Genomic DNA, 13,157 nt, shown 5'->3' with positions numbered 1-13,157 from the left:
GGCTTTCGATAGCACAGGACTAATGCTATCGAACTATCGTCGACCACGAATTGTAGCGATGTATGACAGTGTTGCCAATTGAAGCAGTTTAATGGAAATAGGGATGCTTGAAACATATTCTTGTAGGAATGTCTTTCTTTTCGAATAAGTTTTCTCATAAAAAGCCTGCTCCAAGAAGAGTCCCGTTACCTGGAACTAACAGAGAATTTGTGCCAGAGGACCTCGGCTTAGAAATTGGGCCAGTAAAATTAAAACTGGGAGATCAGGAATCAATTTTTGTTAATGGAGAATGGGTTCCAGGTAACTACGAAAAATAATATGAACTTCATTTCATGTTATATATAACATAATCGTATTACTTTCAATAATTAAACGCACATAATTAGCGTAAATAAAACAATTTGGTTAATGGGATTATTCGGCAGTAATGCTTGTAATGGGAAAAATATGAACTGCAGTAAGAAATTTGGACAGAGTTATATCAGGGTATACAAAAAAGTTTTTGAAAATTTTCCTGCCAACCCAAATAGGAATACATTGCAGTTGCCTCATTTCTAATCACCTGCAGGGCAGACAGTGTTTGATGTGCATTTGTGGACGAAACTGATTTTCTAAACTTCAGTATAGATCTGTATACTGTATGGTTATTACATAAATATACATAATAAAATCAATTTGTGATTTTTCCCAAATCTGTTATATATAGTGGCAAATAAAAAAGTTTACTCAACCGAAGTTTTTGTCATTTCTGATGCCTCAAGTCATACCATTGTTGCAGTCAAACTTGCATTATTATGCATTGCATATATGTTTGGCTGTGATACATCTTGGAAAAAGAGAAGAGAGGAGGATAAAATCAGGATAGATATTTCAGAGATAAGTTATGAGGATAGAAGGCATGTGGAACTGGCTCACACGCCACAGTTCATAAATCATTCATTATTATTTCTAAGCAGTTTTGCATGTTTCCTATGTTTACTTCTTAAAGCCATAAGCAGATAAATGTCATGGCAGCAGTTACAAGTCTTTGGGTAATTAGAACGTACTTAGATTTCAGTTTCCTTTTTGTTGTTTCCAGAGTCTGGCCCTGAGAGTGGAACACACAAGGAAAATCGTAAACTCAGACAGTGCATACAGAAACTTGAAGATGAAAACAACTTGTTAAAACTGAAATTTGAAATTTTACTTGATATGGTAAACTACTCATGATATATCTGATTGGGGAAACTAATTTAAAAACTACAGTGTTCATATTTGATAACTTTAACTGAATACTTTTTTTTTCTTGTCTACAGCATTCATAAAATATTGGGGTGTGCTGCCAGTTTGTTAGCAAGAGACTCACACCAGCAAATTATATTTTATTTTTCATTAATTTTTGCATTTGGAAGGAGGGACACGTGAGATTTATTGATATATGGATGTGTGTGTGTCGATATTTTGATACTGATAAGAGCTCAGATAGTTAGCTAAAAATTAACAGGGTGCTCATATGAGTCCCTCAGATCCTCCTTGAAAAACATGCCATGAAGAAGAGGGTTTTACAAATGTACATATGAGTGAATCCAATTTGCAAAGCCCTGAAATTATTTTATATGTGATATACCAATGTAACTAATCCAAGTGTTCTGGACAGACCAGCTGTGTATCGCACCTTTTCTGATGATGTATGGTTCCTTTCAGCTGACACAAAAAACAGCAGAATCTCTTTTGCAAGATAATCAGATCAAACAAACAACTCCAAAAGGAAGTTCTGGACACTTCAAGAACATCCCAAAGAAACATAAATAGAAGATTTCTAGCTCCTCAGTAATATTGTGGTTGAATTTTTCTCCCAGTATCACACTGCAGAATTTGTCATTTTTAGAAGATGTGAACTGTAAATTCTGGTAACTTCTGTAGGTTCAGCTGATGAGATACACTTGCACAAACAATCATGAAAACTTCTCCATGTGTGCACGCACAAATGCTGGTTTAGATAAATGTGTTTATTGTGTGTTCTCTTTTGTGCCTTTAACCCACTGGAATATTAAGTTTCAAAATCATGAAATTTGCACATTCACATTTCACAGCTGTCAGAGTGATTTGCTCAAGTGGTAAGCAGCAAAGTATGATTTTGGATTAATAAGATCATTTTGTACAAAAATTCTGTATGCTTTGATGCAGTATGTTGTAGAAAAAGTATTCCAATAAAGATTACGGAACAGTGGATGGACATTTTCAGTGAAATGTGGCAAAACTTGAGGTCAGAAAGTCAAAAATAGTCCCATGCAAAAATGGTCTTCTTATGGATCCTTCAATCTCATTCATAATTATAATATATCATATCTTCCTCAACAGTTTACCACAAATAAAATGGCCGCAAGCAAATATATGCCCCATTACCATTGATCTTAAACTTTGCTTTAGATTATGCAATTAAGCAAGGGGGAAAACTAATAAATACTAACGAACCCTTGGGCTTTATAAAAGCGGATAAATTTTCCTAAGTAAGTATGATTGAATGACTGAAAGATTGTAAAAAAAATTACCATTTAAAAGCACACACTGATTAAATGTGCGCCACCGCAATTGGTAATCCTGCTGTATATTTCGACCCGTTTCGATGGCGTTTGTGAAAACTTCAAAACGCAGTATTTCTGAGTCTTTCTTCGAAAGTTAGGTAGACATCTTATACAGGTAACCGGTAGCCTGAATGCCGTTATAAACAAGCACATGTTCGGATACCTTTCGTCATAATAAGCATCATTTACTATTTGCAGTACAATTTTTTTTCGTCACCAGATCTTCAGACTATCTCAACTTATAATCCTCTGGCAATATTGAGTACCATTTTCGCTGAAAGTAATATCAACATGAATGTCATGAGAAAAATCTGGACACGAAGTTCTTCCTATCTATATACTTTACAAGAGAAGCCCATATTAAATAGGTAAGTTAATTTTTAGTAAATAACTATGTTAATATCATTTGGCGACTTTTTTTGTTGAAAAATCGCAAATTGTGCAGTAAACCACAGCTTGGTAGACTTAATTTTGAATACGAATTGGCTGAATTAATAAGTTCATGCAAGATATTGGTTATGTAAGTTAACCTCACCATAATACGTCTATTAACAGAAAGGCAATGCCAGATAAATTTTTTATCACTTTAAATATACTTTATTTACATTCCATAGATCCTTCATATGATAGTATGAATTGTACATTATAATATGTATTGTATTATTATTATAACTTTTTACACATCCTGTTGTCATCTATCTTATGGAAACATGGAATGTAATAAATATAGATGTATGTAACGAAACTACGAACCCGTGATTATTTGAAACCACAGTGCGAAATGTATAACCTGCAGCACAAAAGAGGTTAGGACATTATAATAAATGGTGCAAGCTGGAAATCGCAATCAGATTATTAATCCACCATTAAATTTAAACTTGCGTCATTTTCACCAATCAAATGTCTTTAATTTCTCAAATGCTACCCATCCCGGGTACTGCACGTATTATTAACTGCTACCTTTTGTTATTATTTGAAACCATTGTTAATAACTGGTACCACAAAATACATTGAGGCAATATAAGTGTGTCTGCAGGACCATACTATTATAATGAAAAGATGGCTATCTTCTGGGATGTTGCACCATGTAGATACTCCTCAATAATATCGTCTACACATAGGGAGACAGGATCACTGCCAAAATTCCAGGTCTGTGCTTACCCACAATTGGCAGTATAATGGACAGATAGAAAGAATGCTTTAAGCCACATGGAAATTTTATGGATATATGTATATCCTGTGAGATACAAAAAGTATATTTGATACTGAATTTTTAACTACTCCCTACACATTACAGGTATATTTCTAGAGAACTGACAAAATTTTTGAGACTACTATCCCTGCTCAGATCTTCTGTTAAATTAAATGTTTTCAGAGACCAGAAAGTCTATAATATGCACAAAATATTAGTTATGGCCTGACCTCCAGGATTCTTGCAGGCCTGCTCATACAATATTTTAACTTCATTATAAAACAGGGAGAATTGCAAATTCATATTTTGACTATCACATTGCTGTAGAATAGATTAAAAAGCGATAATTTAAAATGTTATGTGCTTAGCGACTCACCTTAGTTGTTGCCATATTACCATAGACAGTTAATTGATAGAAGCTTGTTCTTATAATAACCCTCTCTGGGTTTGTAGCACCATGAAGTTTGGTAAACTACATACAACTCGGAAGACACCCATCTTCATTCTCATAACCCTGAAAACCTCAAATCCTAATAAATTTTTATAAAAGTAAATAATCTTTGCCTGCTGTTTTACGTAGTCCCATACATTCTATCAACTGCAGTAAAATCTGAAGTTTTCGTGATCAAAAATTGTTAATTTGTAATAAACTCTAGTGACTTAAGCACATTTCAATAAGTTATATTTGCATATATACTGCAATTGCCATTCCTGGAGATTAAATGTGTCAAGGGAATGCTTTATAACTTCGGCTCCTGTACTTTAAGAATACAAACCGTCTCGAAATCAAATGATTTCTGCAAAACCATTACATGTATATTTAAATACAGGTCGAAAGTCTAAAAAAGTAGCCCAATGATTCACAAGGTGGTGATGAAATCTCAAATGGTGCCATTTACCATTTTAGTAGGTTCACCATTATCAATACAAATTGAGCTTTTCGGAAGTAGATTTTAATGCGGACTCTGCGCTTTTGAAGCTATGTAGAACGGAGTCACATGAAATTGAACTTATTAAAAATCGACTGGAAGCTGACAAAGGCAAATGTTTCTGCCACAGAAATGCATTAACTCTCAGTATAACAGCCAGGTAATTAGGACACTGCCAATTTAATTTCACCAGATCAATACAAACCTCAGAATAATTTTACACAATTATGCACTACAGCTCGTAAACTTGCTAATGCACATGTTCATCAAAATGGACATTGTCCCATAATTTCAATGGAATTGTACTCTTAAATAACGTCGCCATTTACTTTTCAGGCTCGGATTTTGCCTAGCCCACACACAAACAGAAAAGCCGGAAGATGAGCCTGCAAAACCTGTAAAATATTCAAAGAGCAAAGCAGCGACGTGGAAAGCGGAATACACCAGAACTGGAGGTCGCCAAGACCACCCCTGGTACCAGACGTACGTGGTCTCTGGCAGTTTAACCGTATTTTTGGCTTACTTCTGCATCTTCAGAGAAGAAAATGACATCGACGAAGAGCTAGGAAAATCCTTGTATGACAGGATATCGGGATTGGAAGAGCGACAGTTGGAAGCAGCACTCGAATATGACTCGGACCACGGGCACGATACCTCAAGAATAGAAGCAAGGTTAGAAGACCTTAAAAAGAAGTAATTCTGTAGATCAAAGACATGTTTATGAATAAATAACACAGTACCACATAAACCTTTTATTTCTAAACATTTGCGATAATCTCCATGAACATTTTTTGACACATATTAAGAACCATGAAAGGATGCACAAATAAAATTATCCATCATATTTTTTTTTTTTGGGGGGGGGGGAAGGCATTAAAACATGGAGATTATATACAGTACGTCCACAAAGTCCCTTCGGGGTTTTGAAAAATAGTGGCGTGCAAACAAATTGAGCTAGCCACGTGCGGTTTGCGGCAGATTACGGCGAAACTCTTGAAGATGGTGCTCCACCTCATTGGCATCTGCAGGTATGCACATATGTAGACAGGACATTTCCAGGTAGACGGATCGGCAGAGACGGTCCAATGCCTAGGCCTCCGGACATAACACCACTGGATTTTTTCCTGTGGGATTGTCAAGAGCAATGTGCTTTGAACACCAGTTAACGGACCTGATGACCCATATCAGGAATGTGATCTCGGCTATTCCGGCGGACATGCTCCACAGAACATGGAAAGAGCTCGAATATAGTCTGGACGTTCTCCATGCTACCAAGGGAGCCCACATCGAGGTCAGTAAAAAACTTCCAGAGTTTCACCGTAATCTGCCGCAAATCGCACGTGGCTAGCTCAATTTGTTTGCGCACCACAATTTTTCAAAACCCCCCGAAGGGACTTTGTGGACACACTATATATATATATATGTATACATGATAATGATAAATTATATTTATTTAAACTCGTAATTAGCACAAATACTGTAGAAATAAAATGGAGATCTCTCTGTTTGACCTAAGGAGTTGCTAGGTACACTTCCTGATCAATCAATGTCATCTGGAAAAAAAAATAACGAGGCCGAAAATAACGTTACTTTAAACACCACGCAACTCCCTTTCCATAGGAATGATTATTACACTAACTACGTCTAATTGAAATACCAGTCACTATTACAAAAGGATATGCAAATGAATCCTCATTAGCGAACGGATATTTCGACCAAGTACGGTCACGACAACTCCTCTCCTCTAGACACAACACAAGATAATTTGTAACTTAAAACTCTGAACAAATACGTCAACACTTCTTGCACTACGACTACCAAATATTACCATTCTTTCGAGGAATTTAAGAACCAATTAATTAGCTTGAAAAAGACACCAACTGTATAAAATACTTGATCATACAGACAAAAAGGTGAACATCGCAAACATCTTGTGGGAAATCACAATATCACCAACTCAAACTAACCATAAGCAGTGCAAATCTGCGTATCCAACCCTTGGCAGTGTATTGTAGGGGGGTTTATGTAATCGAATACAAATGATTGTGGAGATGAACTGAATGACAATGATCCTGTAACATGAGGACGTCCACCACAAATCCTGATACAGAAAACTGTTAAGTCTTTAACCTATGCCTGTTTAAGCGCGTTCGCCGCGGATTCGCCGAGCGAGCTGAATGTCCTTCGGCATGATCGTCACACGCTTTGCATGAATGGCGCACAAGTTGGTGTCTTCAAATAGGCCCACCAAGTAGGCCTCACTGGCTTCCTGTAAATATCACAAAAATATTAATATTGCCCCTGAAAACGCAATATTAGAAATGCCCAAGGAACAGATGACAAACTCGTCTCAAAGACAAATATCCCTAAAAAAAAAAAATTTTGGGAGCAGCATGGAATTAACGTCCTTATACCGGGTCTACAATTCATGAGTCTCGGGGCGTGGTCGGCCGGAGCTCTGTTGATGTGGGCGGGAGTCGTGCGCATTCTTCCGGTGGGTGACCGGCGAATCAGTTTCAGCACCGCTAGTAACAGCGAACTACGAATATTTCTTGTCAATTACATTAATTGTTTTTACCTTAAATCACAAAAGATGTTCAAAGTGACTTACATGTGCTTGCATGCAACTTCACATCTCGTTAACATGTTTCTAAATACTCGACGAAGCTCTTCTTGGGAAATTGCCGAAATCATTTGTCGAATATTTTCTCTAAGTGCTTCTGCAGTGTGCGGATAGTTTACATAAACTTTTTTCTTCAGCATGCCCCACAGGTAAAAATCGCACGTGTTCAAGTCTGGCGAACGGGGAGGCCACTGATCGATAACTTGTTCACGAAGAACTTCTATTAACGCTAACATCGACCGATCAGCTGTAGCATTGTCTCGCATGTAGAAACCACAAGTCTTTTCTACATCGGTCATTCCTTGGAAAAAGGGTCAAACTATTAAATTTACGTAACGCTCACAATTTATCCGCACACTGCAGAAGCACTTGCAGAAAATATTCGGCAATTTCCCAAGAAGAGCTGGGCGACCACGCGATGCAAGCACGACCGCAGTGTCATGAATCGTAGACCCGGCACTTCAGAATCTCCTGCATTTCATCTCAAAATTGTGCCCAGGATAACTGCCGCCTTTTACTGTACTTAAACGTGCGCAAGTTTTTACACAAATAGGTACTTCAAAGCACGTGTTCAATCAGTACACACCTGAAGAGCGCCGATGGCAGCGCTCTGGAAGCGAAGGTCTGTCTTGAAATCTTGCGCTATCTCACGAACAAGGCGCTGGAATGGCAATTTCCTGATGAGCAACTCAGTGGATTTCTGGTATCGCCTAATTTCTCGAAGAGCCACGGTACCTGGCCTACAACAAACGTGGATGTGTTGTAATAAGTTCAGTATACATACGCTTTAGAGGTGCACCAAGTATTGCAACATTCGTCCTAGTGCCACGCTTCGTGAACAACTACCAAGATGAAACCGAACACCGTACTTCAACAAATGGTAATGGAACCAAAGAACAGACAAGACAATGCAGATATATTACACGATCGTCAAAACCCTTCAGACTACAACAAAAGTTGTGTATAAACATCGATACACCGAAGCTTCCTTCATCCGAGTCTGAATTTGAATGAAATTTCCAAGAGATATGACCAACTGTGCCACCAGTAAACACCGAAAGATGTGTTTGGCACTGGATGCATGAGATAGTGAAAATGTTTGCGTTTGGCAGTGACTTGTGCCTCACAAAACATTTTGTACAAAAGCTTTAAGAAATAACTATGTCAGGGCAAGTTATTTATTGTACAATAACAAAAATTTTAACAATATGTATTAAAGCACAAAGTTTTCCTAATCAAGTATGTAGATTCTATAAAAATCGTTATATTTATAGAAGATAAAAGTTATATATTTTCATGGAACTTAACCTCACTACTAAAAACCTTTCAACATAAGAGGTTTCAATGTCGACTCAATCAAGCAACAACTTCCTAATAAAAAATCTTGAAAACATTGAAAATTACCAGACAAAAATTCAAAACAGATGATGCACTGGAATTAACATTCTTACAAACAACAGAATCTTATATAAAATCTGGATCATGATTTCATTGATAAATAAAATTATTTTTGTTCATGTTCAAATGTGGGCAGTCAACGTGTTTCTGAAACTGCATTTCAATGTCATAAACTGTACTCTGATGTGCCCCATATCTTGCCTTATTGACACATTACAGTGGCCAAAGACTATATACCAAGATCTTATTCCGTAAGTCATAATCGGCCAAAACTTTTGCAGTTGTACTTCCGACATAATCTGACAACACATTTCAGCAGACACATGATGCTGCATCCTGATGGACGGCTTGGCCGACAACTATCGAATTGACAAACATGGTTACAAGACCCCACCCTACCAATTTCAATGTATTGATATTAACATAAAGTAAAGAAATTACGAACTACTTCAATAAATTTTCAATGCTTAAAGATGCATGACCACCCTGATGTTCCTGAAAGACAAAATCATCCAGAATTTTAAATATCCGTAGCTCCAAAACCAATGAAAACCGGAACCACATTCATGAACTTTACCTATCTGCTAAGACAAATGAGATCCATGGTCAAACCTAAAAAATACCAAGATGACAGGTCTTGAAACATCCCTTTAAGGCATATAGTCATCAATATTTTTGTAAATCATTAATATACTCTGATAAAACAATACCAAATGTGTTTTTGCATATTAAATTTTCCATGTCCAGATTCAATTGTGGCATTTTTAAATCAGAAGAGAAAACAACAAATAAAATACCAGCTTCCATCACACTGCCAGCCTCACTAATGCACTGTAAATAACAGTGATCATGTGGATGATACTGGTTGCTTCTTAACAAATGTATAATGGATTGTGTGCGCTTTACAAACAATTTGACACACTTCTTCAATAATAACCTGCATACTTTGGGACTTTTTTCCAGTTGCTCTTGGTGTGAGTTGCATGCAGAAACTATACAAACATTTTGTTAAAAAAAGACACACATAATTTTAGTAAGCAGGCTTATTTGTAAATACAACACACACATTAAAAACATATTTAGACACCGAGAGTCAAACTTGATTTTCACAAGTTCTCTACCATGCCAACTGGTCTACAAGGTAACACGGGCAATGACACAAAATATAGCACTTATCTCCATTTTGCTTCTGAAGGAGTTAGAAAAGTCATTAACATAAACTAACATGTTATTCAAAATAGGTAGACATCCTGATGTTTTTAACAGACACCTGGCATAAGTCACTGTAGTAAATTGAAGAGCCACGTACAGACAAACACAAGATTACAAATGATGAAATATAACATCAGTTGTACACTTACATAACTTCTAGTAAGAGAATAAGAAAACTTCAAGCACTGGATTTTTGTTGTGTAGTCTGTACACAACACATAAAAATGGTTTGGGTGAAGTCAATAGCCTGCAAGAATATTTCAAATTCAAGAACTTTATTTCTTAATGTGTACAAGTAATAAGGCATTGAAAAAGTTGACAGTGGAACCACGGTTCCGAAGAATCTGACGTAAATACGACTCAGTAATGTAATAATTCTTCGTGGGGACAGTCCAGTTTCATTCATCAAATTATTCTTTTTTTACAAGGCCGGGTTGTTGGCCCTGCGCTCAACCCCCAACTTGGGAGGACCAGGGACTCCTCTGTCTGGGTTACCATACCATAGCCAGGACTCATTCTAAAACGTTTTTACCAGCACAAAACTATTTAATCTACGACGCACTTCTACAACCGATTCACAGCTCAGCTCTTTCCGCAATAACGAAAGAGGATTGTTGACGGCAGTAATCTAACACAACAATGCCGAGTAAACAGATGACGTTTCTTAGGTAATAAAACAATGCACGGAAGCTGACCATTGTTGTCGGTCCATAATTACATTGTTGATATGGATCTTACACGTTTTCATTCCACTTTTGTTTGCCGAATGACCCTTCCCTATAGACATATTTACGTCAAAACACATACTGACGAATTGGTAAAGCCAAAATACGTAACTGCTAATAAAATAGCACTGGCCATCAGACTTTTACAACCAGTTTACTGTCTACACTTGATAAACCAATGTTTATAATTACATGCTGTGGAATTTTGAATGTAAGCGGACCTGTGAGACAAAAGACACTGCTTCAAACTTTTGCATGCTGGTTATTTACTAATTTATTTCAGTATATTGATGAAAACGCACACATAAATGGGCGACAAGTTGCAACAGTGAACACAAATGCCAAATTATTTCAAACAATGCATACCAGTAATATGGCAGACAAGTAGTGGTGAGGTCAACCACGTGCTTTACGAATACTTATAAGGGTACAATTATAAACTTCGTTAGGGTCAACTTAACAAATCCGGGCTCATAACCGAAGTATAATAAATACAGCCTTGGCACATAATTCCAACTTACCTGTAACGATGAGGTTTCTTCACGCCTCCTGTTGAAGGCGCGCTTTTGCGAGCTGCTTTGGTGGCCAACTGTTTACGAGGTGCCTTTCCTCCAGTGGATTTACGGGCCGTTTGCTTTGTACGTGCCATCTTTCAACCTACATAAAATGAAGATGTTACTATATTACGAAATCCAAGTAATTCGATGATCACATAAAAATAGGTCTAATATACGGTCTGATTACACAACAGAAACCTAAAACCTCGGTCACCAAATGATTCAACTATAAAGGGAAAGCGCTTACACACGAAGAAAACGTTGACACGACTGACACGGAATGCGTTGAACTACAATACAATGGCGGCGCACAAACACTTTCCTCACGCGAACTTCAGTTTCAATACAACATAAAGAAACGTTCTACACCTTAATATAATCAATTTTTAAAGATATTTCAAACAAGAATTGATTCATAAGAACACGTTTTCTTACCTAGTACAGAATTTTATCACCACAAATACTATATCGCCTAAAACTGCTCGACAAACTCCACTCGGACACAAATGAAACTTCTGGGAATAACAAACCGACGCCGATACTCTGCCTACTCCAATTGGTTACACGTCACACGACGCTCCATTTCAATTGGTTAAAATAAAACTACTTCTTATTGGTCAAATTTATGAATGCCTCACATGTGATTGGCTACAATAAAACTCATTCACATTGGTCGGATTTAAGACGTCTAGACGTGGCTACGTTCCATAGTCTGCCAAAATTAGGTTGGTGACCCGACTCATTCTGCGTTCGTGAGAGTATTAAATCACAGTTTTGTACCTACACTGCCTGATCAAAAGTATCCGGACACCGCTCTGTAAACGTTGACTCGAGCCTAGATATCCCTACGACCGCCGCTGCTGCTACAAAAGGAGGCAGAGGGTTCGATGTTGATCAGTGCTACGCGATACCGACAGAATCGGTAGAGCAAGGGAGCTCAGTGACTTCGAACGTGGTATGGTTATTGGTTACCACATCAGTAAGCAATCCGTCAGGGCCATTTCCACTCTTTTCAAGTCGACCGTCGGGGACGTGATTGTGAAGTTGAAACGGGAAGACACAACCACGGCCGGGTAGACCACGTTTGTTGACCGACAGGGACCGTCGAGTATTGAAGAAGGTGGTACGGGAAAATCGCATGTCATCGTGTGATACCATCACCCGTGAATTCAGCAGTGCCACTAATTGTGCACCTAGCACCATGACTGTGCGTCGGGAGTTACGAGGACTGGGGTTCAAAGCCCATAAACAGCACATTTCGCCTGTGAACGCTAAGCGCCGCCACAGGTGTGGACGACTGGAGACGCGTGATTTGGAGTGATGAATCACGCTATACCATGTGGCAGTCCGATGGGAGGGTTTGGGTGTGGCGAATGCTAAGTGAACGCTACATGCCGGCCTGTATAGTGCCCACAGTGAAATTTGGCGGAGGTGGAGTGACAGTGTGGAGGTGTTATTCATGGAAGGGACTTGGTCCCCTCTTAATACTACGGAGCACGTTAAAGGCGGAAGGATATAAGGGCATTTTGACCAGATGCGTGTTGTCTACGGTAGAAGACCAGTTCGGAGATGATAACTGTGTGTTTCAGCATGACAATGCTCCCTGCGATAAAGCAGGGTCTGTTCGTGAGTGGTTTGTGGACAATAAGGTTCCGGAAATGGACTGGCCAGCCCAGAGCCCCGATCTCAATCCTATTGAACACCTCTGGGATGAACTAGAAAGGCGACTGCGCACCAGACCCCAACGACCCACATCACTAACTACGCTTGCTAGTGTTGCAGGAAGAATGGTCGGCCATTCCCCCGGCGACGTTCCAACACCTGGTAGACAGTCCCCCCCGCAGAGTTAGAGCTGTAATAAATGCCAAGGGTGGGCCCATCACGAAAACCAGCCCATATGTGAAAAGACAGATTACATATTATCATGTACGCGCAAAGCATCCGTCCCGTCTTCAAG

General features: G+C 38.4%; 3 protein-coding genes across 6 annotated transcripts; 2 read left to right on the top strand and 1 right to left on the bottom strand.

The window, feature by feature from the left end:
• The first annotated feature begins 72 nt into the window (after positions 1-72).
• Cby (beta catenin antagonist chibby) lies at positions 73-2,209 on the top strand. 2 transcript variants are annotated; one of them, XM_022064988.2, is made up of 3 exons: positions 73-300; positions 1,079-1,194; positions 1,684-2,209. In XM_022064988.2, exons 1-3 carry the CDS (start codon positions 129-131, stop codon positions 1,789-1,791), a joined length of 396 nt encoding a protein of 131 aa, XP_021920680.1. In that variant the 5' UTR covers positions 73-128; the 3' UTR covers positions 1,792-2,209. The 2 variants fall into 2 exon arrangements, with proteins under 2 accessions (XP_021920680.1, XP_087196609.1); XM_087340483.1 differs by lacking the exon at positions 1,684-2,209 and adding an exon at positions 1,296-1,677.
• A 320-nt stretch (positions 2,210-2,529) lies between these two features.
• Positions 2,530-5,433, top strand: LOC110830277 (uncharacterized). 2 transcript variants are annotated; one of them, XM_022064985.1, is made up of 3 exons: positions 2,530-2,679; positions 2,785-2,932; positions 5,022-5,433. In XM_022064985.1, the coding sequence occupies exons 2-3, from the start codon at positions 2,856-2,858 to the stop codon at positions 5,380-5,382; spliced, it is 438 nt and encodes a 145-aa protein (XP_021920677.1). In that variant the 5' UTR covers positions 2,530-2,679; positions 2,785-2,855; the 3' UTR covers positions 5,383-5,433. The 2 variants fall into 2 exon arrangements, with proteins under 2 accessions (XP_021920677.1, XP_087196607.1); XM_087340481.1 differs by having other exon boundaries at positions 2,572-2,932.
• Positions 5,423-11,768, bottom strand: LOC110830278 (histone H3.3A). 2 transcript variants are annotated; one of them, XM_022064986.2, is made up of 4 exons: positions 11,636-11,768; positions 11,165-11,300; positions 7,895-8,048; positions 5,423-6,954 (listed from the first exon to the last, which is right to left on the bottom strand). In XM_022064986.2, exons 2-4 carry the CDS (start codon positions 11,290-11,292, stop codon positions 6,826-6,828), a joined length of 411 nt encoding a protein of 136 aa, XP_021920678.1. In that variant the 5' UTR covers positions 11,293-11,300; positions 11,636-11,768; the 3' UTR covers positions 5,423-6,825. The 2 variants fall into 2 exon arrangements, with proteins under 2 accessions (XP_021920678.1, XP_021920679.1); XM_022064987.2 differs by lacking the exon at positions 11,636-11,768 and adding an exon at positions 11,448-11,585.
• Between the last annotated feature and the right edge of the window lie 1,389 nt (positions 11,769-13,157).

This window comes from Zootermopsis nevadensis, unplaced genomic scaffold (genome assembly GCF_977971745.1).
Source record: "Zootermopsis nevadensis isolate Lab colony 2312 unplaced genomic scaffold, Znev_1.0 Znev_ptg000061l, whole genome shotgun sequence".
Taxonomy (NCBI): Eukaryota; Metazoa; Arthropoda; class Insecta; order Blattodea; family Termopsidae; genus Zootermopsis; species Zootermopsis nevadensis.
This window is presented reverse-complemented; position numbering and strand designations above follow the sequence as displayed.

What these genes read in the sequence shown, in the direction of transcription:
- Cby (XM_022064988.2), top strand. Translation starts at nt 129, where the DNA reads ATGTCTTTCTTTTCGAATAAGTTTTCTCATAAAAAGCCTGCTCCAAGA. An exon ending in TAATGGAGAATGGGTTCCAG is followed by an intron (nt 301 to 1,078) that starts GTAACTACGAAA and finishes TGTTGTTTCCAG; the next exon opens with AGTCTGGCCCTGAGAGTGGA. An exon ending in TTGAAATTTTACTTGATATG is followed by an intron (nt 1,195 to 1,683) that starts GTAAACTACTCA and finishes GGTTCCTTTCAG; the next exon opens with CTGACACAAAAAACAGCAGA.
- LOC110830277 (XM_022064985.1), top strand. Translation starts at nt 2,856, where the DNA reads ATGAATGTCATGAGAAAAATCTGGACACGAAGTTCTTCCTATCTATAT. An exon ending in GAGAAGCCCATATTAAATAG is followed by an intron (nt 2,933 to 5,021) that starts GTAAGTTAATTT and finishes TTTACTTTTCAG; the next exon opens with GCTCGGATTTTGCCTAGCCC.
- LOC110830278 (XM_022064986.2), bottom strand. Translation starts at nt 11,292, where the DNA reads ATGGCACGTACAAAGCAAACGGCCCGTAAATCCACTGGAGGAAAGGCA. An exon ending in AAGAAACCTCATCGTTACAG is followed by an intron (nt 8,049 to 11,164) that starts GTAAGTTGGAAT and finishes CGTTTGTTGTAG; the next exon opens with GCCAGGTACCGTGGCTCTTC. An exon ending in CTGCCATCGGCGCTCTTCAG is followed by an intron (nt 6,955 to 7,894) that starts GTGTGTACTGAT and finishes TGATATTTACAG; the next exon opens with GAAGCCAGTGAGGCCTACTT.